At 38.3% G+C, this 26,556-nt stretch overlaps 1 protein-coding gene across 1 annotated transcript in view; it reads left to right on the top strand.

Moving 5' to 3' along the window:
• The first annotated feature begins 4,824 nt into the window (after nt 1-4,824).
• The window catches only part of AGBL4 (ATP/GTP binding protein like 4), a 1,461,703-nt gene continuing 1,439,971 nt past the window's right edge, over nt 4,825-26,556 (top strand). Inside the window, exon 1 of the mRNA XM_030823879.1 lies at nt 4,825-5,016. Within this exon, the coding sequence (XP_030679739.1) occupies nt 4,983-5,016 (34 nt within the window). The 5' untranslated portion in view covers nt 4,825-4,982. The remainder of the gene's footprint in view (nt 5,017-26,556) is intronic.

The following is a 26,556-nucleotide window of genomic DNA, read 5'->3' as shown; positions in this document are numbered from 1 at the left end:
TAAATTTATCTGTATTTTTATTTTTATGTTATAAATAGTATTATTTTCTTAACCTGAAGTTTTGTTTTTTGTTAGTATATAGAAATGCAATTGACATGTGTATATAGAAAACTTATTAGTTCTAGTAGCTTTTTGTATATTCCTTTGGATTTTCTAAGTATATAGACAATCATGTCTTTTGTAAATATAGACATTTTTATATTTTCCTTCTCAGTCTATCTGAATTTTATTTTTGTCTTATTCTACTGGCTAGGACTTCCAGTGCAATATTAAATAAAAGTGTTGACAGTGGACATCCTTCTCTTCTTCCTGATTTATAGAGGAAAGCATTAATTATTTGTTTAATTACTTCCCATTCACCCCATTGGTGAGGGGAAATTCCTGCCCTGGCGTTATGGGAATGGCTGAATACATGACACCTGACATGACAGATGAGATTGAGAGCAGTTTATTAGTCACATATACTCACAGCCTAGGAGAAGATGACATTGTACACCATCAAAGGGCCAAATGGAGGTTATACTCAGGAACACAGTGAACAATCAGTGGCTGTAGGAAGCAGGCTTTGTAGTTTCAAAAGGGTTGAGTGCTTCCCTGTTTCCTGAGAGGATTTAATTGGCTTGTTTGAATAATTCTGTGGATTGGTAGGGAACTGAAACCACTCAGGGATAATCAGAACTATACCTCATCTGTTTGATAAAGAGAGTTGTTTGACTTGGAGACCTTATCTGTGTGAGGAGAATGGGGAGAAGATCTTGTGGTTAGGTAATTCCAGGCCCTCCTGTTTTTACTAGATGTGAAGGCAGCATATAGTGTTATTTTTAGGCCTTACACCATAAGCATTCAGTAATTCATTATTAAGAATGATGTTACACACCTTGTTGCTGAAAAGACCTCTAGAATTATGTAATGTCTTCTTTAACCTTTTTAGCAATATATTCTGTTCTGAAGTCTACTTTGATATTAATCCAGCCTTCTTTGGATAAGTGTTTGTAAAGTCTGTTTTTTCTTCTGTTTACTTTAACGCATATATATCTTTATATTTATAGTAAATTTCTTGTATACAGCATAGAATTAGGTCTCACTTATTTTTTTCCCCCAATTCACTCTGTCAATCTCTGCCTTTTAATTAGAGTGTTTAGACCTGTGCTTTCCAATATGGTAGCTGCCGGCCATATGCATCTTCTGAGCACTTGAAATGTGGCTAATTCAGATTGAAACATGCTGTGAGTGTAAAACACAAACCTGATTTTAAAGACATAGTATGAAAATGGATATAAAATATCTCATTATAATGTTTTGGCCAGGCGTGGTGGCTCACGCATATCCCAGCACTTTGGAAGGCCGAATCACTTGAGGTCAGAAGTTTGAGACTAGCTGGCCAACATGGTAAAATCCAGATTCTACTAAAACAAAATACATGGTGGCATGGTGGTCTGTGCTTGTAGTCCCAGCTACTCGGGAGGCTGAGGCAGGAGAATCACTTGAACTGGTGAAGCAGAAGTTGCAGTGAGCCGAGATTGCACCACTGTACTCCAGCCTCAGTGACAGAAACTATGTCTCCAAAAAAAAAAAAAAAAAACTATTTGTTAAATATTTCTGAAGGACATAGAAGACTTAAACAGATTATAAGATATATCATGTACTTGGATAAAAGGACTCAGTATCATAAAGATGTCATTTCTCCCTAAATTAATCTATAAACTTACCACAATTCTAATAAAATACCAGCAACATTATTACTTTTTTCTTTCTTTCTTTTTTTTTTTTTTGCAATTAGGCAAGCTGATTTAAAATTTTACATGGAAAGAGTAAACAACAATAGCCTGTTTATTAAAGGGCAGAATAACAAGTGTGTCCTAAGAATATAAATGTTGGATATGGTATGATTAAGTGGGTGTGGCCACAGGAGTAAATGAGAACAAGGCTTGGAAAGAAGTTTATGCCATGAAGGGTCATAGGGGAAACACCAGGTTTTGGTTTGGTGTCAGAACACAGGAGCAAGGGGAAATCCTAGGCCAAAGCCTTTATTGGGATTTCTGTGAGAATCGCAAGGTAGAGCAGAGTAAACATTTAGGACTGGCTATTTTGAATACTTCTGGTGGGCTGTGGCTTTGATGCCCATCAAGGGGATCTCTCTTTGGTGCTCCTCCACTTTGCTGAGCATGCCTGTGTCATTGCTTTTACCACACTGTTTGGAAATTAGTTGTAAACTGAATTTGTGCACGTTAATCCTTTCTTTCCAATTAGTTTTTAAACTTCAAAGGCATGGTATTTTTGATGTGAAAATTACACGAGATAACACAGATGAATTTCCTAGCATAATTTCAGTCTTCCCTGAGTCCGCTACTTTCTGCCTGAAACTTTGTATAAGTCATTTAAACTCTGTGAGCCTCAATTTCATCTTCTGTACAAGAGGCTGATATTAATACCAGTATCATAATGCTGCTCTGAGAATGAAATGAGTTTGTGCATGTAAAAATATGATTATAGATTAAATATTTCTCTCATTCCATTCTGCATCTAACTTAGTGGCCAGGCACATGGAAGGTATCATTTTAATAAATGTTTATGGAGGGAGTGGGTGAATCCTATAGGGTATATTTTGCTTGAAAGAAGGCACCCTTGTTGTGGGTGGATGTTTTCTGTGGAGACAGAAATCATAGGAGGTCTCTGGGGAAGACAGACCTCCCAGGGACATATGAATGGTAGCATGGGGAAACCAATTCCCAGGAGCCCATGTGGGGGACGTTTTCCCCCCACTTCCCATGCTGTGTTATTTCACACAACAAAAGGGAAGTCTCTGAAGACTCCAGCAGTAGTGAAGAAGTCTATACTCCCTCCTGCACTGCTTCCTGAGGAATAGCTGACACAGAGGAGAACTGAACCTGGTCCTGTCAGCAAGCTGGTTTTCCAGGCTTTTCATCTCTTCTGCCCAGTAGGCATTTGTCTATCAATTCTAACAAAACTTTCTGCAGTGATCGAAATGTTCTATACATACGTTGTCCAATATGGTAGCCAGTAGCCACATGTAGCTATTGAGCACTTGAAAAGTGGCAACTCTGATTAAATAACTGAGTTCTAAATTTTACTTAAAATTTAAATTGACCAATGTGGTTCAATTTAATAATGTTACATTTGTCTCTTTATCCTCAGCATCTGCACAGAGCCTGGCTCAGAAGAGGCATGGGGGATGTTTAAGTGAATTATTCTAAACCGTGCTAGATTCTTTTATTGGCTGGATTTATACTCATCAAATGCATTTTCATTCATCACCCTGTTTGTGTCTTAGAGCTACTGTTTGTGGTAGGCGGGACCTTTGTCTCAGTTTGTTGGAAGAGGAAACTGAGGCTCAGTAAGTTTAAGTGATTTGCCCAAGATTATAAAGCTATAACGTCAGTCTGAGTAGAACCCACATCTTTCTCTTTATTTTTCCATCTCCCTATACTTAATGTAGTTCTTTTGTTCTTCTTAGCCCTTATTGAATCCTTGGACACCAAAATTCCCACACAACCCTCACAGCCTTTACATAAGTGTCATTAGGACTATGGAAAGCACACATCTATTCATCTTGATAGTTGTGTGGACATGGCTTGTGAATTTTAAACTGTTCAAATGTGAGAGATAATTCTGATAGCTATTTTCATGTAACTTTCTGTACAAGATTCTTATCCCTGATTTTCATTCAGATGAATGGATAGTTCCATGCATGTGGCCAGCATCTTACTTAGGCGGCCTTCCGGTACGTCTCTGCATTTCTGCCTCAAGGCTTTCTCTCAAACTCTAGAAGTCTGCTCAGCCCTGGCAAGCATAACCAGGAAATGTGAGAGAGTTCAAGCTGGAAGGTGGAGAGCAACCCTCAACCAGTGGAGACAGAAATTAGGAGACAAATGCCCCAGCCTCCGTGTTCTTCAGTGGGACAATGGCAGGCACATATTCTACCCTGTTTTTCAGAGTCTCCAGCAAGATTAAAAATAGTTGTCTACTAAAGCAATCAGCTCAATAACACATTTTTCTTAGGGTTTTTCCCCCTTCCCTCTTTCACTCTCTCCACCTCACTTCCTTTCAGATTACCACCATTTTCCATTCAGCAGACATTGACTGAGATCCTACTTTGTGTCATGCACCACACTGCACTATGGAGTATACAAAAATGAGAGATCAACCCTAGGTATCAGAGAGCTCACGGTCGAGAAGGAAATAATGCATAAAGCATTTGGAATAGAGGGCATATACAGGGGACTGTGGGAGGGCAGAGCTGGTCAGGACGGGTAATGTTCCAGCTTGGTCTTAGAAGATAATGGCGTGTCACTACTGAAAGGTGGGAAAGAGCAGCCCATATTTACTGAAAAATACGTCAGCAAAAGGATAAGTCTTTTCTGGGGTTGAGGGTTGCTGCCGTCGCGGAGGGGCAAGGAGCCAGAACCCTTTGGGCCTCTGTGTGTTTGGGTTGGGGTGGGCACACAGTTGGTTTTCAGTGTATTTCAGTTGAAGACGAGTAACCCAGGCAAACCAAGGGGAGAAGCTTTGGGAAATGAAGAAACCTGTCCCAAGTCCCCAAAGTTGAGCACCAACCAGAGAAAAGCCAGTTTAGCTAGTCTGGGCGGTCAGTACGAGGACCCCGGTCGCCGGCAGGAAAGTGCCATCCCTACAGAGCTGGCCCCTGTGCTCTAGGGGTGGCGGAGCCTACTCAGTTGCCAGGATGCTGTGGCTCGGTTGCGGAGGAGCAGCGCCGCGGAGCCCAAGTCCCAGCTCAGGCCCGGGCTCGCGCCGCGGGGGCGGGGCCTTGGACGCACGCTCCTCCCAGGCGTCCCTCCCGCCCTCAGTCGCGCGCCGGCCACCCGCGCGCCTGCCGCCCGTTGCCCTGGCAACCGTCGTGCCGCGTCTTCCTGAGGGAGCTCCTGTCAGCCCACTGATCCCACCACCCGCTCCCTACTGCCCCGCGGTCTTCGCGTGAGCTCGGAGACTGAGGGACAACAAAAATGGCGGAGGGGAGCCAGTCGGCGCCTGAGGCAGGTCTGTGGGGGCTGCCGATCTGGGGAAGGCTGAGGCGGCCAGGCTGTCCTGGGTCTCAGGGAACAGGGGACTTGGGCATGGTCCTACTCCTGAGGAGGCGCCCCTGTATATTTGCGCGGTGGGTTATGACTTCAGGGTCAGGGGTCAAGGGTGGCGTGTACCCCTCTGAATGGCGGGCAGGGACCTCGAAGTCCGGGTGGTGGAGGGGAGTGTGGGTTAGTGTGCACACTTCTGACAGAACATGGGCCCGAAAGGGGCTGGGACCCGAGGGAAGAGACAGGATCTTAATCCTGGTATCACCTGTGGTGAAGGCTAATCCTAGGGCTAGGCTGTGTCATGGAAAGGGTGTACACAGCCCTGTGGGAGCATGGGAGAGATCCCTAAAGGGGCATGATTTGGGCTGGGGGTGGGAGTAGGAGGCTCTGACTCTAAAGAGGGAGGTATACGTGGAAGGTGTGTTACTTTAATATCAGACAGTGCCATGGAAGGGGGGAGTTAGAGTATTTGTGTTTGGGGATGTGCAGTGTCCTCAGGGTCACTCCTGGTCACAGAGAAATTTATGCAAATAATCCTTGTATGGGTCCTTAAAAAGACAAGAGGCCTTGAGGGGATACCCGGAGCCCCAGTCCTTTAGGAGCCTATCAAAAGAGGCTGGAGCCTGAGTGTGAGTGTATGTGGGTTCAGTGATCTTGAAGGTCATTCGGAATCAAAGGAGTGCATGTCCACACTTCTGTGGGGGGAAGATAGCCTTTAAGGGACAGGAAGACTGACAGGAAGGGAGACCCAGGATCCTATTCCTGAGGGGACCCCTTGTGAATATGGCTGGACTTTGTGAGATACTGACTTTAAGTGTCTCACAGGGTCATAGAAGAAAGCAAAGGTTTTTACGGTTTTGAGTATGTGGGAGGGAGTTTGCCTCTAAATGAGGCTGACCACTGAAGAACCGATGTTATGGCATGGCATGGGTGTGTCGGTAGAAAAGTGGCTTTGGGGATATGTGTGTGATGGTTTTGGCAGTGGTATACATAACCTTGTATATGTGTCCTGATCAGGTATTATCATTATAAGAGTGATCCACTTGAATTACTTTGGTCCTGGTGTGTGTGTGTGGGGGGGGGTGGGGGTGTGGTTATGGTACACACACACCCCAGAAACTGGAACTGAAAACTATGACACCCTCAGAAATAGGTTCGAGGAACCATTATGTCTCAAGACCTTCATTTTCTCTTTCTTTCATGGCATCTCTGTTTTATTGAGTAGCTCCTCTACTCATTTTATAGTTCTAGCTCCCTCATAACTTGAACATGCTCATTCCTTTATTCATTCATCCACTCAACAAATATTGAGTGCTAACTATATGCCAGGCAATAAGTTAGGCATTGGAAATTCCCTGCTTTGGATGAGCTTACCTTGTTCTTCTTTTCCTTTTTTTCTCATAGCATTTATTGCCTTTGAACATACTATTTAATTTACTTGCTTGTATTGCTTATTTCCTGTCTCCTTCCACTACAATGTAAGCTCTACAAGGGCATTGTTTTGTCAATACCACATGTCTAGAACTGTTCTAAGTGTATAGTATGTTCTCAGTAAAGATTTCTTAAATGAATAACTGAATTACTGATATTGTCTGGAAGTGATATTTTAGGTGACATGTGATAGGAATTGGATAATTGAAAAAAAGGGCAAAGAGTGGTCCAGGCAGCAGGAAAACCATGTGCAAAGAACCCAAGACAGGTGGAAACATGTTATGCTGTGTTTAAGGAACTGAAAGGAGACAAGTGTGGGTACATGTGGGGCAATGGGAAGAGAGAAGAGGTACGCTGAAGCCAGATCTTCCAGTACTTTGTAGAATATGATATGAATTTGGGTCAGAAATCCTAAGAATAATGGGAAGCCATTGAAGGCTTTTAAGTGGGAGCATGCCATGATTAGAATAATTAAAAAATAACTCTGGCTACAATGTGGAGAGTACAGAGGATACAAGAATGGATATAGGATATACTCTCCACCAGCTACAGTGAGGAGAGTACAGAGGATACAAGAGTGCATATAGAGAGAACTTAGAAGGTAGCAGTGGAGATGAAGAGAAGGAATTGAGAAATTCTTAGGAGATAAAATTAATAGGACTTAGTGAAATATGAGGATGATGGAGAAGGAAGTATGGAAGACTACTTCTCATTTTCTAATTTGTGCAGCTGGATAGTTAGTGGTGCCATTACTGGGATAGGGAGCATTGGAAGGGGCCTTGGGTAGGTGTGAGAGGAAAGATCATTAATTTGGTTTTAGATAAGTGGAGATTGAGGTATCTTTAGGACATCCAAATAAGTAGAGAGATTGACAAGGCAGTTGAATTTACAAGAAAAGTGTAAACTGGCATAGAGATAATTATTTTGACATAGTAATAATTACTCAAGCCATGGGTGTGGATGAAAATGCCTAGAGGGAGAAGCGGCCTGGGATGAAGTGTTGAGTAGCTGCAGTATTTCAATGCCTTCCAAAGAGACTGAGAAGGTGCGACTGGAGAGATTAGAGCACAACCAAAGGAATGTTACAAGATAAATGGAATACTCAGTAGACTGAATGCTGCCAAGCAATATAAAATGAAGGGCTAAAAAACTAGATTTAGCAGCAGAGAGGTCATTGGTAACATTGATGGTAGAAAATTGATAATGGTAAAAAGCCAGTTCATTTAGGCGAATAATGCCTCAGTCTGTTTAATTCAAATTTCTGAGAGAGATAATTTTATTGACCCTTATTGTCTTTTACCACTAAGTCACAGTCCAGTGTCAGGATTGACTGGTTTTAGATTAGGTGTCCAGCTATTGCTGGCTGGAGTCACCTGATACAAAATATGGCCATCTGGCAATTTCTTATCTCACTTGAAATAGCCAACATTTATGAAGTGTTTATTTTGTACCACGCATTGTACTAAGTGCTTTATACATTTTACTTCAGTCTCATAACAGCTCTCTAAGGTATTCTCTATGTTTTATATGTGGAGAACTTTTGGCACAGAGAAGTTGACAACTTAATTAAGATCTGCAAAGAATTAGTAGAAGATTAGTTTTTTTGACAATTTAAATATTATCCAGATTCATTATTTGGCTTTGTGTTTGTATTACAACATACCACATTCTGAAGAAAACATAGCCATGATGAAAATTCCTTTCTTACAGGAAATATTCTAAACTAAGCATATTCTAACAAGGTGAAATGGAAAGAAACGGGCTCAGATCCTTGTATAAACCGTTTCTGTGACTTATTACATGTGGACCTTGGACTCAAGTTTTCTGATCTTCAGTTTCCTCATTTGTAAAATGGGGATAATATTTGCAGGATAGTTGTGACTATTAGAGATCATATACTTGAAGTGTCCAATAAATGTTATGTCCTTAGTTCACTTGAAGCTTGAATATAAAAAATTTCAAATGTATTGCATATACTTTACATATAAAAGAAATTATATAAACATACAATGATGAGTATAAGAAATTCTATTTTTTCTTCATTGGTTTTTCACTGCTTTGCTATTAGAAGAAAGGCAGACATTAAGTTTTGGAGAATGTAGAATTGTTACCTCAACTGTGTATCATGGGACTGGTCTCTGTGTGAGGTAGATTTTGAGAAATTTCTTGGAGGAATGAAGGGACACTTAAGATATCTTAAGCATGCTTTTGTATGTAAAGTACATGCAACACATTTGAAATTTTTTATATTCAAGCTTCTTACAGAGCATGTAGATAGCTCTGTAATAGGGTCAGATTTACAAAAGGAAGTTTCTTCTTTTAAATCTTGTGCTTTAAAATGGGGACACAAATGTCAGGACTTTTTCCCTATAAATTTGATTATCAATACTAATAAAAAAGAAAACCTTACAGTTAATTACATGTAGGAGTATTAGTCTCATGCTAGATTGCACCTGCTTCTTTTTCTCTGCTTCTTCTCCCTCTGTTCCAGCTATCTTAAAAAAGCTTTTATTTTAGTTACCTGGTAAAATAATTTGTTATTCTATTTTGTCAAGTTATTCTGTGGAAGCCCATGTAGACAAACATTTTTTTAAATGATGCAGTCTGTTAAAAGGGACTGTACCTTAATCACTCTGTGAAATAAATGGGTCTATTTTAAAAAGCAGGTCTATATGAATCAGAAACCAATTATGGGCAGAATGTTGAAATTGTAAAACGCCTTAGAAATGAGAATATTGTTTGATAGCTTGTGTTAATGGTTGGACAAAGTAATAGTTAAGCCTTTTTTGTTTTAATTTCTGTATTTGTTAACCGGGGATAATAACAGCTACTTTTAAGGTGAGAATTAGAGATAAGTTATGGAAAGTATACAATGTCTTACACCCCCCAAAGAAATGATATCTTAATTGGTGTCTGTGCGTGTGTGTGTGTGTGTGTGAGAGAGAGAGAGAGAGAGAAAGAGAGAGAGAGAGATAATATTTTTTTTCCTAAAGGCATAGTAGAAAATCACCTTTAAAAGAAGAGGAAACCCAGGTCTGCAGTCCCTTATCTGGCAGGTTTGGATGCAAATATATTTCAGAACTCAGATTTCTTTTTATTATGGAAAGGCAATACTGCATATGTACTGTCAATTACATAATACCCCCAATGGGGTATGAGATAGTACCATGTAATCAAACACATCAATATCACATTCACAGTAAGTGAATAAAAATTATAAACAGAGTCACATAAATTTGGGTTGGATTTTGCTGTCAAATTAGTTTTGGTTCCAAAGTTAGATATTTGGTGATTTTGGAGTTATGGAAAAGGGAATGTGGACTTACGTAATTTTATTCATTTTTGGAAATATTTTCAAAAGTTTAAAATATTTTTCTCACTTTTAGATTTTTTACATTATAAGTGAGCTATAACGTAATATTAATATCTCAAAAGTATTGAGACAGAAAACACTATTTTTTGACAGAAAGTTTATGTGCTTGTTTCTTCTAAGGCTCTTTGATAATGTCTGTATTTCTGAGATCCATGAATGTTGTAATTTGCTTCAGTTTCAGCATTGTGGCTCAGTGTCACTTTCAATGAAAGATACTAAAGATCTCTATATATTAAGAAAGTCAGAGGATGTGAATATTTTGCATATATATTCTAAACAAAATCACAACTTTGTCTTTGAGTCATTTAAGAACAGCACAGTTTTATGTGAGTTTCACGGTATTTTTATTAGTTGTTAAATTTCAGCAATGAAGTATTAATTTTAATATAGATTTAAGGAAAAATTTCATTCTTAGATGAATTTGATGTTTCTGATTATAAAAATTATTGCAAGTTTAAAAGCTTGCAGTACTTCATTGATAGTGTTCACCATATGGGAATATGCTAATATTTGCTTTTTATATTCTTCATTTATTTAATGGGATCCATAAAAGAAATTTCTCTTTTTTAAAACTCCAAAGGAAGATGTTTTTATTTGTCATATATATTTAAGAACTATTGGTTGTATACTTTTCAGTCTCTAAACAGACTTGGAAAAAAGTGTACTTTCATGTCATCTGAAGGAAAACAAAGCAATGAAACACAAAAGGACGTCTAAAATTTTATATAGGATTGAAAACTTTTATATAAGATTGTAAATTCCTAAATAAGTGTTTTGAGAAATATTGTAGAAATGAATCTCTTGGGGAACGGAACATCAAAAACAACCTGCCAATAATTATAGTTTGCTTGTCTTTCTTTCAGGAGTAATAGATGAATCTCTGTGTCGTGGCTTTGTGGAAGAAGTTACTATTATGGGCTGTGTTACTTTATTTGTGTATTTATGTATGTATGTATTTTTATTTTATTCCATTTCAACTTTTATTTTAGGCTCATGGGGTACATACACAGGTTTGTTATATGGATAAATTGCATGTTGCTGGGGTTTGGTGTACAGGTTATTTCATCACCCAGGTAATAAGCATAGTATCCAACAGGTGGTTTTTCAACCCTCACCCTCCTGCCGCTCTCTACCCTAAAGCAGGTCTTGGTGTCTGTTGTTCCCTTCTTTGTCTCCGTGTGTAATTAGTGTTTAGCTTCCACTTATAAGTGAGAACATGTGGTACCTGGTTTTCTGTTCCTACGTTAATTCCCTTAGTATAATGGCCTCCAGCTCCACCTATGTTGCTGCAAAGGACATGATCTTGTGTCTTTATATGGCTTTCTTTTTTATGCGTAGTATTCTGTGGTATATATGTATATAATAATTGAGGAGTAGGCTAGGATTTTCGCAGTTGTGTTTGACTGAGTCCTCCTCAACCGCCCGCTATAATGGGTAGGATTGTGATAGATAGGAGGATGTTCATGTTTATTGATGGGAAAATTTGAAATATAATCGAGATAGGGGCTGGTTTTTGTCATGTAAGGAGAAGTATGCCAGATATTAGAGAGGTTCCTTGGGTCCCCTCTGGGACTCAGAAGTGAAAGGGGGCTACTCCTAGTTTTATTACTAGGGCCGTTATTATTAGTAAGGATGAAAATTGATTAATAGTATTTATTATTATTCATTGTCCAGAAGACAGGTTATTGGAAAGGATAGCTATCATGAGAATTATAGATGTGGTTGCTTGTGTAAGGAAATATTTGCTGATGGCTTCTGTAGAGCGGGGATTTATTTTATATATATATATATATCACATTTACTTTTCCCTGTCCACTGTTGATGGGCTTTGGGTTGATTCCATGTCTTTGCTATTGTGAATAGTGTGGCGATGAACGTATGTGTGTGTGTCTTTATGGTAGAACAATTTAGATTTCTTTGGGTGTATACTCAGTAGTGGGACTGCTAGATCAAATGATAGTTCTAAGTTCTTTGAGAAATCTCCAAAGTGCTTTCTACAGCAGCTGAACTAATTTATATTCCTATTAACCATGTGTATGTGTTCCCCTTTCTCTGCAGCCTCTCCAGCATCTGTTGCTTTTTGACTTTTTAGTAATAGCCATTCTGACTGGTGTGAAATGGTATTTCACTGTGGTTTTCATTTGCATTTCTCCAATGATTGGTGATGTTGAGCATTTATCATATGCTTGTTGGCCGCACATATGTGTGTGCTGAGCATTTTTTCATATGCTTGTTGGCCACATGTATGCCTGTTCATCTCCTTTGCCCGCTTTTTATTATTTTTATTTTTATTTATTATTTTTTGAGACAAAGTCACACTCTGTCACCTAAGATGGAGTACAGTGGCACGATCTTTGCTCACTGCAATCTCTGCCTCCTGGGTTCAAGTGATTGTCCTGCCTCAGCCTCCTGAGTAGCTGGGATTACAAGCGCACACCACCATGCCTGGCTAATTTTTGTGTTTTTTAGTAGAGATGGGTTTTGCCATGTTGGCCAGGCTGTTCTGGAACTCCTGACCTTAGGTGATCTGCCCACCTTGGCCTCCCAAAGTGCTAGGATTATAGGCATGAGCCACCATGCCCAGCCTGTTAATTTGTTTAAGTTCCTTATAAATTCTGGATATTAGACCTTAGTTGAATGCATAGTTTGCAAAAATTTTCTCCCATTCTGTAGGTTGTCTGATTACTCTGTTGATAGTTTCTTTTGCTGTGCAGAAGCTCTTTAGTTTAATTAAGTCATACTTGTCAATTTTTGTTTTTGTTGCAGTTGCTTTTCATGTCTCCATCATCAAATCTTTGCCAGGGCCTATGTTCAAAATGGTATTTCCTAGGTTTTCTTTAGGGTTTTACAGTTTTAGTTTTACATTTAAGTCATTAATCCATCTTGAGTTGATTTTTGTATATGTTTCAATCTTCTGCATGTGACTAGCCAGTTATCCCAGCACTGTTTATTGAATAGGGAGTCATTTCCCTATTGCTTGTTTTTGTCTACTTTGTTGAAGATCAGATAGTTGTAGGTGTGCAGCTTTATTTCTGCTTCCTCTATTCTGTTCCATGGGTCTTTGTGTCTATTTTTGTACTAGTAGCATGCTGTTTTAGTTACTGTAGTGTTGTAGTATAGTTTGAAGTCAGGTAATGTGATGCCTCTGGCTTTGTTTTTTTTTTTGTTTTTGCTTAGGATTGCTTTGGGTATATTTATTTATGTTTTGAGGCAGGGTCTTGCACTGTCGTCCAGGCTGCAATACTGTGGAATGATCATGGCTCACTGCAGCCTTGATTTCCCAGCTCAAGTGATTGTCTCATCTCAGCCTCCCAACTGGCTGGAACTACAGGCACATGCCACCACACACAGCTAATTTTTTAATATTTTGCAGAGGCAAGGTCTCACTCTGTTTCACAGGATTTTTATTTGTTTTTAAAATTACTTGTTCACTCAAAACTCAACTGAATACCTTCTATGCACCAAGCATTGTGCTAAACTCTGGAAATTCACAGATGTATTAAAAAAAAGTCCTTGCCTTCAAGGAGCTCCTATCCTAGTGGAGGAGAAATAGAGCTAGAAAATTATCATTCAGGCAACATAGAGTTGTACACAGAATTCTGAGGCCAGAGAACAGCTCCCTGACAGCCTGGGGTAGTGGTAGTAGTTCAAGAAGGTGTCTTAGATTAGAATAAGGGACACATTAATTGAGTCTTGAATGATGAGAAGGAATTAGCCCAGTGGAGGTGGTATGCAGAAGTGCGGAGAGAAGGAATGAAGGGCAGAGAAAGCAACATGTGCATCACAAAGTTGTGGAAGTGAGAGAATAATGCTCACTTAGAATGTTGTTAAAATTGCACACCTATTAACAGAGCTAAAGACTATATTTCTTCCTTTCTCCTCAGATTCTTAAACATTTCTGGAGTAATAGATTCCCTTGATTAACTGATAAAAACCAATGAATTCTTCCTCATGGAAATGCACACTATGTGCAAGCACACAAAAATTTGAAATGATTTCAAGGTATGAAATCCTGAAGCTCAAATTAAGAAATTCTCTGGGCTGGGCATGGTAGCTGATGCCTGTAATCCCAGCACTTTGGGAGGCCAAGGCAAGTGGATCACCTGAGGTCAGGAGTTCGAGACCAGCCTGGCCAATATGGTGAATCCCCGTCTCTACTAGAAATACAAAAATTAGCTGGGCGTGTTGGCTTGTGCCTGTAGTCCCAGCTACTCAGGAGGTTGAGGCAGGAGAATTGCTTGAGCCTGGGAGGCGGGCGGAGGTTGCAGTGAGCTGAGACTATACCATTGCATAGAGCAAGACTCTGCCTCCAAAAAAAAAAAAAAAAAAAGAAATCCTCTGTTCATTAGTTATGAGGTCCATTTAGGAAACTGATCTTGAAAGTAGGAATACTTTGGTGAAAAGCGTTGATCTAATAACATTTTGTATTAGAGCAGGTCCAAAGCAAATGCTGGCCCCTCAATTGTTTTGTTTATCTTTTTTTTTTTTTTTTTTTTTTTTTGAGACAGAATCCCACTTGGCCAGGCTGGAGTGCAGTGGTGTGATCTTGGCTCACTGCAGCCTCCATCTCCTGGGTTCAAGTGATTCTCCTACCTCAGCCTCCCAAGTAGCTAGGACTACAGGTGCATGCCACCACGCCCAGCTAATTTTTGTATTTTTAGTAGAGACAGGGTTTCACTGTGTTGGCCATGATGGTCTCAATCTCTTGACCTCGTGATCTGCCCGCCTCAGCCTCCCAAAGTGTTGGGATTACATATGTGAGCCACCACGCCCGGCCTTTAAAACCTCATTTGGATGTATCTGTCTCTGTTGACAGCGTGACATAATAAATAGCTCATGGACTTTGAAATTACAAAGATAAGATTTAAAACATTCAACTCTACCAATTAATGTCTAATAGTGTTTCTCTAACCCAGTTTTCATCTTTAAAATGGAGATACTAGTCCTTTATCCAATAGGGTTGTGAGGTGTATGTAATGCATATAGTATAGGAGAAACTGTCTTCACTAAGTAATTGGATTAATTGGTGCCTTTCATTCTATTAGACATACAGCTTTATACATGTTTAAAGATCTTCTCCAGTCATGTAACTACCCCAGGTGCTTTAAGAAAACAATTTTATAAATGTATTTGGATGGAACATCAGACCCTGTGTCATAAACATATTAGGAAGAACTTAATAATTTTAATAAAAATTGGAAATATGTTCCTAAGCTGTAATACTGTAACTTCTCATCTTAGTAGTGTCATTACCAATGATGTGCCATCACAAGAATAGCAGTGATTATGGGAAATGCTAGTAAACTTTTTGCAGCTTACTAACAATTGTAAATGTTTTAAACTTTCCTATAAAAGACTAAAAAGCTTTTATCTCAGTTTAGGTTTATCAAATTGTGGGGTCTTTAATTTGCATCACACATATTATACAGCTGGATGAAAACCAAATGATTTAATAAAAGTGGTGGGTAATTTTTTATTCTTTTCTCTAATGAGACTGATTCTTTTGCTTCAATTTAATAGAAACTACACATGGTCTAGGACTCAGCTTCACGAAAGAAACTTTCCCCTATATTTTGAGGTTACTTATGATCTCATTTACTCTTTTTATTAATCCTATAACCTGATTTAATAAAGCCCTAAGAAAGAGGACTGTTTCTTCCTTTAAATTCACATTTGCTAGTTTGGGACTAATTTTGTGTTGTGTTGTACTGATTAGAGCTTTTCTATTTCTGGGAGATTTTACATTTTGACTAGATCAGTGTATCTTTAATTCGATAGAGTTTCTTCAATTAAGGAACTTAATAGACAACTGAAGTACTGTATATATTTTTAATGGAAATTGGAAGTGGTTATATTCTGAGACAATGGGTGTTGTACCTAACTACTGAAACAAATTATGATTCCAGGGTGAAATTACTTTTTGGTGGAAACAAACGAGGGCATGTTTTTTTCCTTCATTATTTGTACATCCTTATGATCAATGTGGTTTCAAGTTGGCAAAAAAGTTGTTCTCAGAAAATTTTACATGTGATCCTGATAAAGTATAATTTTCTTCAGATATCTAATTTTAATGCAGTTTCACATTTAGGCTATCAAAAGTTGCCAACTCACCCTTGAAAACACACTATACACTTAAAAAGCTCTGGGAATGAGCTTCTTGCTTTTAGGGTGACAAAAGCATCCTTATCCTATTGATGTATTCTCTGAACGTATACATATTTTGAAAGCTTAAGAGTTTTGACTGGTTTTCAAAAACAGGATTAAGTATTATCAGGAGGATAGATAAATTACTTTTGTTGCTGTCCTAGCAAGCTAAATGTTCTTATATTGCTAATTTAAAATTTTTTCTTATTTATTTATTAAAAATTAAAAAATTGTGGGTATGTAGTAGGTGTATATATTTATTAGGGTACGTGTGATGTTTTGATGTAGGCATGCAATGTGAAATAAGCACATCAAGGAGAATGGTGTATCCATCCTCTCAAGCATTTATCCTTTGAGTTACAATCTAATTACACTCTAAATTATTTAAAAATGTATAATTAAGTTATTATTGACTATAGTCACCCTATTGGGCTATCACAATAGCAGGTCTTGTGGTAGGTCTTATTCATTCTATTTTTTTTTCAACCCATTAACTATCCCCAGCCTCCCACTAACCTTCTCAGCCTCTGGTAAACATTCTTCTACTCTCTATGTCCATGAGTTCAATTATTTTGATTTGTAGATCCCACATATAAGTGAGAACATGTGATAACATATGTCTTTCTGTACCTGGTTTATTTCACTTAGCATAATGATCTCCAGTTCCATCCACATTGTTGCAAATGACAGGATCTCATTCTTTTTTAGCTGAATAGTACTCCATTGTGTGTATGTACCACATTTTCTTTATCCATTCATCTGTTGTTGGACACTTCGGTTGTTTCCAAATCTTAGCTATTGTAAACAATCCTGCAACAAACATTGGAGTGCAGATATTTCCTCAATATACTGATTTCCTTTCTTTTGGTTATATACCCAGCAGTGAGATTGCTGGATCATACGTAGCTCAATTTTTAGTTTCTTGAGGAACCTCCAAACACTTCTCAATAGTGGTTGTACTAATTTACATTCCCACCAGCAGTATACGAGGGTTCCCTTTTCTCTATATCCTCTCCAGAATTTGTTATCGCCTGTCTTTTTGACATAAGACATTTTAACTTGGTGAGATGATATATCACTGTAGTTTTGATTTGCACTTCTCTGATGATCAATGATGTCAAACACCTTTTCATATGCCTGTTTGCCATTTTGATGTCTTCTTTTAAAAAATATCTATTCAAATCTTTTGCCCATTTTTTGATCATATTACTGACTTTTTTCCTATAGAGTTGTTTGAGCTCCTTATATATTCTGGTTATTAATCCCTTTAACAAATTAACAAATTTAACAAATCTTTTTGTTAAATTTATCTGATAGGATTCTGAATTCCTTCTCTGTGTTATGGGTAGTTTGTAAATATTTTCTCCCATTCTGTGAGTTGTCTCTTAAATTTGTTGATTGTATCCTTTGCTTTGCAGATGCTTTTTAACTTGATGTGATCCCATTTGTCCATTTTTGCTTTGGTTGCTGAGCTTGTGAGATACTGCTCCAGGAATCTTTGCCCAGTCCCATGTCCTGGAGAATATCCCCAAGGTTTTCTTGCAGTAGTTTTATAGTTTGATTTCTTAGATTTAAGTCTTGAATCTATTTTGATTTGATTGTTGTATATGGCAAGAGATAGAGGTCTAGTTTTATTTTTCTGCATATGAATATTCAGTTTTCCTAGCACCATTTACTGAAGAGACTGTCTTTTCCCCAGTGTATGTTCTTGGCACCTTTGTTGAAAATGATTTCATTGTATGCGTGTGGATTTGTTTCTGGGTTCTCTATTCTGTCCCATTGGTATATGTGTCTGTTTTTATGCCAGTACCATGCTATTTTGGTTACTATAGCTCTATCATATAATTTGAATCAGGTAATGTAATCCTCCAGTGGTTTTTTTTTTTTTTTTTTTTTTTTTTGCTTTAGGATAGCTTTGGCTCTTTGTGTGTGTGTGTGTGTGTGTGTGTGTGTGTGTTTGTAGTTCCTTACAAATTTTGGGATTGTTTTTTCTATTTCTGTGAAGAATCTCATTGATATTTTGATAGAGATTGCATGAATCTGTAGATTGCTTTGGGTAGTATGAACATTTTAACAATATTGATTCTTCCAATCCATGAATGTTGAATTTTTTTTTTGAAATGGAGTCTTGCTCTATTGCCCAGGCTGGAGTGCAATGGCATGATTTTGGCTCACTGCAACCTCCACCTCCCAGGTTCAAGTGATTCTCCTGCCTCAACCTCCCGAGGAGCTGGGACTACAGGCATGTACCACTATGCCTGGCTAATTTTTTGTATTTTTAGTAGAGACAAGGTTTCATCTTGTTAGCCAGGATGGTCTCGATCTTCTGACCTCATGATCCACCTGCCTCCGCCTCCCAAAATGCTGGGATTACAGGCATGAGCCACTGCGCCTGGCCGAATATCTTTTTATTTTTTGATATCCTCTTTAATTTCTTTGATCAATATTTTATAGTTTTCACTGTAGAGAGCTTTCACTTCTTTGGTTAAGTTAATTTTTTGGTATTTAATTTCATTTGTGAATATTGTAAATGGAATTAATTTTTTGATTTCTTTTTTAGATTGTTCATTTTTGGCATATAGAAATGCTACTGATATTTGTATGTGGATTTTGTACCCTGCAACTTTATTTATCAGTTCTAATAGTTTTTTGGTGGAATCTTTAGATTCTTTTCAAATACAAGATCATCTACAAACAATAATAATTTGACTTCTTCCTTTACAATTTGGATGCCCTTTATTTTTTTTTTTTCTTGTCTGATTGCTCTGGGTAGGACTTTCATTACTATGTTGAATAACAGTGGTGAAAGTGAGCATCCTTGTTGTGTTCCAGATTTCAGAGGACAGGCCTTCTGTTTTTCCCTATTCAGCTTGATACTTGCTGTGGTCTGTCTTTAGGTTTTTTATTGTGTTGAGATATATTCCCTCTATATCCAGTTTTTTGAGTTTTTTTTCTTTATCATGTAGGGATGTTGAATTTTATCAAATTCTTTTCAGCATCAATTGAAATGATTATATGGTTTTTGTCCTTTATTCTGTTGATATGATGTATCATATTGATTGATTTACATATGTTGAACCATCCTTGCATTGCTGGGATAAATTCCACCTGGTCATGATGAATGAACTTTTTAATGTGTTGTTAAATTTAGTTTGCCAGTATTTTGTTGAGGATTTTTGCATCAGTTTCTGTTAATCAGGGATATTGGCCTGTAGTGTTTTTGTTTGTTTGTTTGTTTTTTTTTTCCTAGATGTGTCTTTGTGTGGTTTTGGTATCAGGGTAATACTGGCCTCATAGAATGAGTTTAGAAGTATTCCCTTCTCTTCTGTTTTGCAAAATAGTTTGAGTAGGATTGGTGTTAGTTCTTTAAATGTTTGGTAAAATTCAGCAGTGAGGGCATCAGGTCTTGGGCTTTTCTTTGCTGGGGACTTTTTATTATGGCTTCTACCTCATTACTTGTTATTGGTCTGTTTAGGTTTTGGATTTTTTTATGGTTCAATCTTGGTAGGTTGTATGTGTCTAGGAATTTATGCACTTCTGCTAGGTTTTTCATTTGATTGGCATATGGTTGCTCATGATAGTCTCTAATGATCCTTTGAATATCTGCCACATCAATTTTAGTGTCTCCTTTTTTCATTTCTTATTTTATTTATTTGAGACTTGTCTTTTTTTCTGAGTCTGGCTAAAGTTTGTCAGTTTTGTTTATCTTTTCAAAAAGCCAAGTTTTTTGTTTTGTTATTCTTTTAATTACTTTCTTCAGTTCAATTTCATATATTTCTTCTTTAATCTTTATTATTATTTTTTCTATTAATTTTGGGTTTGTCTTTCCTTTAATTTTCTAGTTATTTAAGATGCATCATTAGGTTGTTAACTTTTTCTACTTTTTTGATGTAGTTTCTTACGGCAACAAACTCTCCTCTTAGTACTGCTAGTGCCATATCCCATAGGTTTTGGTATGTTATGTTTTTATTATCATTTGTTTTAAGAAAATGTTCAATTTCTTTCTTAATTTCTTTATTAACCCACTGGTCATTTAGGAGCAGTGTTTAATTTCCATATGTTTCTATAGATTCCAAAATTCCTCTTGTTCTTGACTTCTAGTTTTATTCCCTGTGTTCAGAGAAGATACTTGATATAATTTTATTTTTTAAAAATTTTAAAGACTTGTTTTGTGTCCTAATATATGGTCTATCCTTGAGAATGAGGCGTATGCTAAGGAGAAAAATGTGGATTCTGCAGCTATTGGTTGAAATGTTCTGTAAATATCTGTTAGGTTCATTTGGTCTGTAGTGCAGATTACATCTGATGTTTCTTTGTTGATGTTCTGTATGGATTGTCTGTCCAATGCTAAAAGCAGGGTGTTGAATGAAGTCTGTAGCTATTATTGTATTGGGGTCTATCTATCTCTTTAACTCTAACAATATTTTCTTTATATATCTGGGTGCTCCAGTGTGGGGTACATATATTTCTAATTGTTTTATTCTCTTGCTGAATTGGCCCCTTTATCATTAGATCATGACCTTGTCTCTTCATTGTTTTTTTCTTGAAATTTCTTTTGTCTGATACAAATATACTTACTTCTGCTCTTTTTGGGTTTCTATTTGCATGGAATATCTTTTTTCATCCCTTTATTTTCAGTTCATGTGTGTCTTTATAGGTGAAGTGTGTTTCTTTTTTCCTTTTATTTGGACAGGGTCTCACTCTGTCACCTAGGCTGGAGTGCAGTGGCATGATCATGTCTCACTCAGTCTTGACATCCTGGGTTCAAGCAATCCTCTTGCCTCAGCCTCCTGAGTATCTGGGATTACAGGCATGTGCTTCCACACCCGGCTTTTCATTTTATTTTATTTTTGTAGGGACAGAATCTCACTTTGTTACCCAGGCTGGTCTTGAACTCCTGGGCTCAACCAATCCGCCCTCCTCGACCTCCCAAAGTGCTGGGATTATGGATGTGAGCCATTGTGCCTAGCCAGAAGTGTGTTTCTTTTTTTTTTTTTTGAGACGGAGTCTTGCTCTGTTGCCCAGGCTGGAGTGCAGTGGCACAATCTCGGCTCACTGCAAGGTCCACATCCCGGGTTCACGCCATTCTCCTGCCTCAGCCTCTCCGAGTAGCTGGGACTACAGGTGCCCGCCACCACGCCCGGCTAATTTTTTTTGTATTTTTAGTAGAGATGGGGTTTCACCGTGGTCTCGATCTCCTGACCTCGTGATCCACCCGCCTCGGCCTCCCAAAGTGCTGGGATTACAGTCATGAGCCATCGCGCCCAGCCCAGAAGTGTGTTTCTTATACACAACAGATTGTTGGGTCTTGTGTTCTTATCCATGTAGCCACTGTATGTCTTTTGATTGGAGAGTTTAGTCCATTTACATTCAATGTTATTATTGATAAATAAGGACTTCTCCTGCCATTTTGTTATTTGTTTTTTGATTGTTTTGTGGTCTTCTTTTTTTCCTTCCTTGTCTTCCTTTTTGTGAAGTTGATTTTCCGTGGTGAGGTATGTTTTAATTTCTGATTTTTTATTTTTTGTGTACGTCATATACTTTTTGATTTGAGGTTATCATGGGGCTTGCAATTAAATTCTTATAACCCATTATTTTAAACTAATGACAACTTAACACTGATTGCATAAACAAACAAACAAGCAAAGAGAAAAACTAATAAAAACTCTACACTTTAAGTCTCACCCCTTTAAAATTTCTTTTTTGTTTCTATTTATATCTTATTATACTGTCCTTATCTTGAAAAGTTGTTGTGGTTATTATTTCTGATTGGTTCATCATTTAGTCTTTATACTCAAGATAGGAGTAGTTTGTGTACCACAATTACAGTGTTAAAATATTCTGTGTCTTTTGTGTAGTTACTGTTACCAGTGAGTTTTGTACATTCCAGTGATTTCTTCCTGCTCATTCATGTCCTTTTCTTTTAAATTGAAGAACTCCCTTTGGCATTTTTTGTAGGACAAGTCTAGTGTTGATGAAATCCCTCAGCTTTTGTTTATCTGGGAAAGTCTTTATTTCTCCTTCATGTTTTAAGGATATTTGAGCTGGATACTCTATTCTAGGGTAAAGTTTTTTTTTTTTTTTTCCTTCTACACTTTAAATATGTCATACTTGTCTCTCCTGGCCTGTAAGATTTCCATTGAAAAGTCTGCTGCCAGGTGTATTGGAGCTCCATTGTATGTTATTTGTTTCTTTTCTCTTGTAGCTTTTAGGATCCTTTCTTTATCCTTGACCTTTGGGAGTTTGATTATTAAGTGCTTTGAGACAATCTTCTTTGGATTAAATCTGCTTGGTTTTCTATAACCTTCTTGTACTTGAATATTGATATCTTTCTCTGAGTTTGGGAAATCCTCTTTTATTATCCCTTTGATAAACTGTTTACTCCTCTCTCTCTCTACCTCCTTTTTTTTTTTTTTTTTTTTTTTGAGGTGGAATCTCGCTCTGTTGCCCAGGCTGGAGTGCAGTGGTGCAATCTTGGCTCACTGCAAGCTCCACTTCCTGGGTTCACGCCATTCTCCTGCCTCAGCCTCCCAAGTAGCTGGGACTACAGGCGCCTGCCACCATGCCTGGCTAATTTTTTATAGTTTTAGTAGAGACGGGGTTTCACCGTGTTAGCCAGGATGGTCTCGATCTCCTGACCTCATGATCCGCCTACCTCGGCCTCCCAAAGTGCTGAGATTACAGGTGTGATCTGTAACGCGTCTGGCCTCTACCTCTTTTTTAAGGCTAATAACTCTTGGATATGCCCTTTGAGGCTATATTCTAGATCTTGTAGACATGTTAGTTCTGTTTTATTTTGTCTCCTCTGACTATGTGTTTTCAAATAGCCTGCCTTTAAGCTCACTAATTCTTTCTTTTGTGTGATTGATTCTGCTGTTAAGAGACTCTGATGCATTCTTCAGTATATCAATTTCATTGTTCAACTCCAGATTTTCTGCTTGATACTTTTTAATTATTTTAATCTGTTTGTTAAATTTATCTGATAGGATTCTGAATTCCTTCTCTGTGTTATTTTGAATTTTACTGACTTTCCTCAAAACAGCTATTTTGAATTCTCTGAAAGGTCACATATCTCTGTGACTCCAGAATTGGTCACTGGTGACTTATTTAGTTCATTGTGTGAGGTCATGTCTTCCTCAATTGTCTTGGTGGTTGTAGATGTTCATTGGTGTATGGGCATTGAAGAGTTAGGTATTTATTGTAGTCTTTGCAGTCTGAGCTTGTTTATTCTTGTCCTTCTTTGGAATGTTTTCCAGGTATTTGAAGGGACTTACGTATTGTGATCTAAGATTTTGGCTACTGCAACTATATGTGCATTTGGGGGCACCTGAAACCCAGTAATGCTGTGGCTCTTCCAGACTCCAATAGGTACCATCTTGGTTGTTTTGGATAAAATCTGGAAGAATTTTCTGGATTACCAGGCAGAACTCTTACTCTCTTCCCTGGTTTTGTTACAAACAGAGTCTCTCTCTCTGTACTGGGTTGCCTGGAGCTGAGGGAGGGGTGGCAGAAGAACTCTTGTGGCCACCAGCACTGGGACTGTGCTGGATCAGACCTGAAGCCAGCATATCCCTGGGTCTCACCAAAGGCCTGCGATAACCACTACCTGGCTACTGCCTATGTTTGCTCAAGTCCCTAAGGCTCTACAAGCAGCAGGTGGCTAAGTCAGTAAGGCTTGTGTTCTTCCCTTCAGGGCCGTGAGTTCCTGCCATTCCCGGGCAGGTCTGGAGATGCCATCAGCGAGCTAGGTCCTGGAAACCTTAGGAATCTGCTTGTGCTCTATATTCCTGGAATTGCATATTCCAAGAGTCCATTTGGTACTGTACCCCACTGTGGCTGAGTTGGTATTTAGATGTAAGACAAGTCCCCCTTGTTCTTCCCTCTCCTTTTCTCAAGTAGAAGGAGTCCCTTCCTGTAGCCACCACAGCTGGGAATGTGCTGGGTGACACCTGAAGCCAGCATGTTCTGATTCTCACCTAAGGCCCATTGCCTGGATACAGCTGCTGATTATTCAGGGTCCAGGGGCTTATTAATCAGCAAATGATGCATCCTGCTAGGACTCTGCCCTTCCTTTCAAGGCTGCGGGTTCTGTTCTTGCCCAGGGTACGTCTAGAAATGTCATTTGGGAGCTGTGGTCTGGAATGAGGTCTCAGGACTCTGTCTGGTGCCCTGTCCCACTGTGGCTGAGCTGGTATCCAAGTTGCAAGAGAAAGTTCCTCTTGAGTCTTCCCTCTCCTCTCCTCTGGAGGAAGGAAGGTGTCACTTTTGTTGCTGTAAGCTGCACTGCCTGAGGTTGGGGGAGGGATGCACAAGCATTCCCTTGGCTATCCTGGCTGGTTTCTCACACTGTCTCCGAGCCCAACATAGCACCAGGACTTGCCCAGGAATTACAGTCCTTGTGGCCTAGACTGCCTTTCAGGTCTATTTAGTACACCAGAGCCCTTTTGTCCGTGGTGGTGAGGCTTGCTGGAACTCAGGTTCTAACCACTGGGATGGGTAATTACCCTCTGGCTAGGGCTGGTGTAAATGTTCCTTCTGGGGGCGCTGGTTGATTTCTGCTCAGTGTTGCTTTCTGCTGTGACAGGGTAGCACTGAGTTCCAATGAAAAGTCCCACAATCACTGCATTTCTGTCTCCCTCAAGTGTGCAGATTCTTTTTCTGTGCCATGTGGCTTCTGCCAGAGGATGGGGGAGCAGTGGCTTAGGCAATTTAAGACTATTTTTCCTCTTCTCTTGAGTGCCTCTTTCAGTGACAGATAGGAAGTTAAAACCAGGTACAATGACCACTCACTTGATTTTTGATTCTTATTAAGGTGCTTTTTTGTGTGGTTAGTTGTTCATTTGGTGTTCCTGTGGGAAGGATATTGATGGAGGCTTCTATTTAGCTGTCTGGCTCCACCCAAGAACTTTCTTTTTCAAAGAATGTAGAAATTAGGTAAAATCCTTAAACTTTTCAGCTGTAGTGTTCCTGAATTTTTCTGCAATGAGCTTTACCTACCTTTCCTTGCTCCAGTTAAATAAAAGACACTGGCCTACTGAATAAACCCTAGATCTTTGGCCCCTTTCTTCCTTCCTTCTAACCTTTATTGTTCTCTCTTTCTCTTTTTATTACTTGGCTATTATCTCTCTGGCAGGCCAGTAGAATTCTCTGGTCCTGGGGGATTTCAGTTCTAAAATTCATATGCTGTTTATCATTGCCAGCTACCTTAAGTACTATGAATATTTAGTGCCGAAAAGAAGAAATAGTCTAGGAAATATAATTTAAAAATACTTCTGTATATGAAATTCCTAAAAATCAAGTTTGTCTTTTGAATATTGCAGTATTAAAAATAGTAAGTCAAGGCTTAAAATCCACTTTCTGTTAATATTTGTTTTCTGAATCTAAGGAAACTCCTTCTGATGAGAATAGTAAAGCAGTCTTTGAGTGCGCTGGGTAGTAACCACATTTCTTAATTCCAAAACTATCTGTCTCTTTGCCTTGCAAGTTTTATTTACTCATTTTCAAAAAGCAAAAATTGTTATGGGGAATTTAAATAATGAAACATACTTATTTCATGTTAACTTTTATATAGCTTTATTTGAATCATATTTATCACATTCTTACTTGTATTCCAGTTATTTTTGTATATGGTTCTTAATTTTGTGTATTTTTCCTCATAAGATTATAAGCAAATTTATATCAGACATGAGTTAATATTGGGTGAGTGAATGTCTCATTGGACTTGGTGGGTAGAAGCTCTCATTTTCCTCCATGTTAGCTTCCTTTGGCCTTGGACTTTACTTTTTTGTTGTTTTAACTTTGATTAACTTCTATTAACTTTTATTTTGTTAATTTAACTTTTGTTATTTTTACTTTACTTTTTTGTGATTTTTGAATTATAATAAGATTTTAAAATTTAAACTTGGCATCCATACAGACAGTAGGAACATAAGAAATTTGAGGCTCTTAGCATCCTGTAGTGCATATCCTAGTAATAAAAAAGATAGTAGCAGTAAGGTGAAAGGCCTCTGGTAGTCTTTTCTGTCTCTTACACACCAGTCCTCCACAGTTAATTCCTCTGTTGAAATTCTCTATGGCCATGTATAAGAACTAGGACAGATTTAAGGGCTCAAATAAATCGGAGTAAACCAGTACAATTTCTCAGCTAACACTGTGGTATTGAATCTTTTCCCCAACTGGCTATATAAGTTAAAGATAAAGCCAATTACCTTTGGTGTATTTGACTCACCTACTCAAACTGAAGCTTATGACTACTCTTTCAAATTAATTGAGCAGAGTCTTGTTTAGTGGAGCCATGCTTTGGAATGAGAGAGAGTAGTAAATAAACTGCCCACAAAGAACTTACTTTCAAGAATTTATTTACACAAAAATACACTGAAGGTAGCAGTGAATCTGGTGAAGCCCTTCTTTTTTCATCTCAGTGGTTATTAACAAAATAAATTTTTGTTATCAGGAAAAAGCTAAAATACATCTTTCATTTCCACCATGCCATGCTATATTAAGTTTCTCTTAGACCAGTGGTTGCAAACTGGGAGCACATAGGATGGATCAAGCTAT

Source organism: Nomascus leucogenys, chromosome 12 (assembly GCF_006542625.1).
Source record: "Nomascus leucogenys isolate Asia chromosome 12, Asia_NLE_v1, whole genome shotgun sequence".
NCBI lineage: Eukaryota > Metazoa > Chordata > Mammalia > Primates > Hylobatidae > Nomascus > Nomascus leucogenys.
Note: the sequence above shows the minus strand (reverse complement) of the source record. Positions and strands in the feature narration are given on the sequence as shown.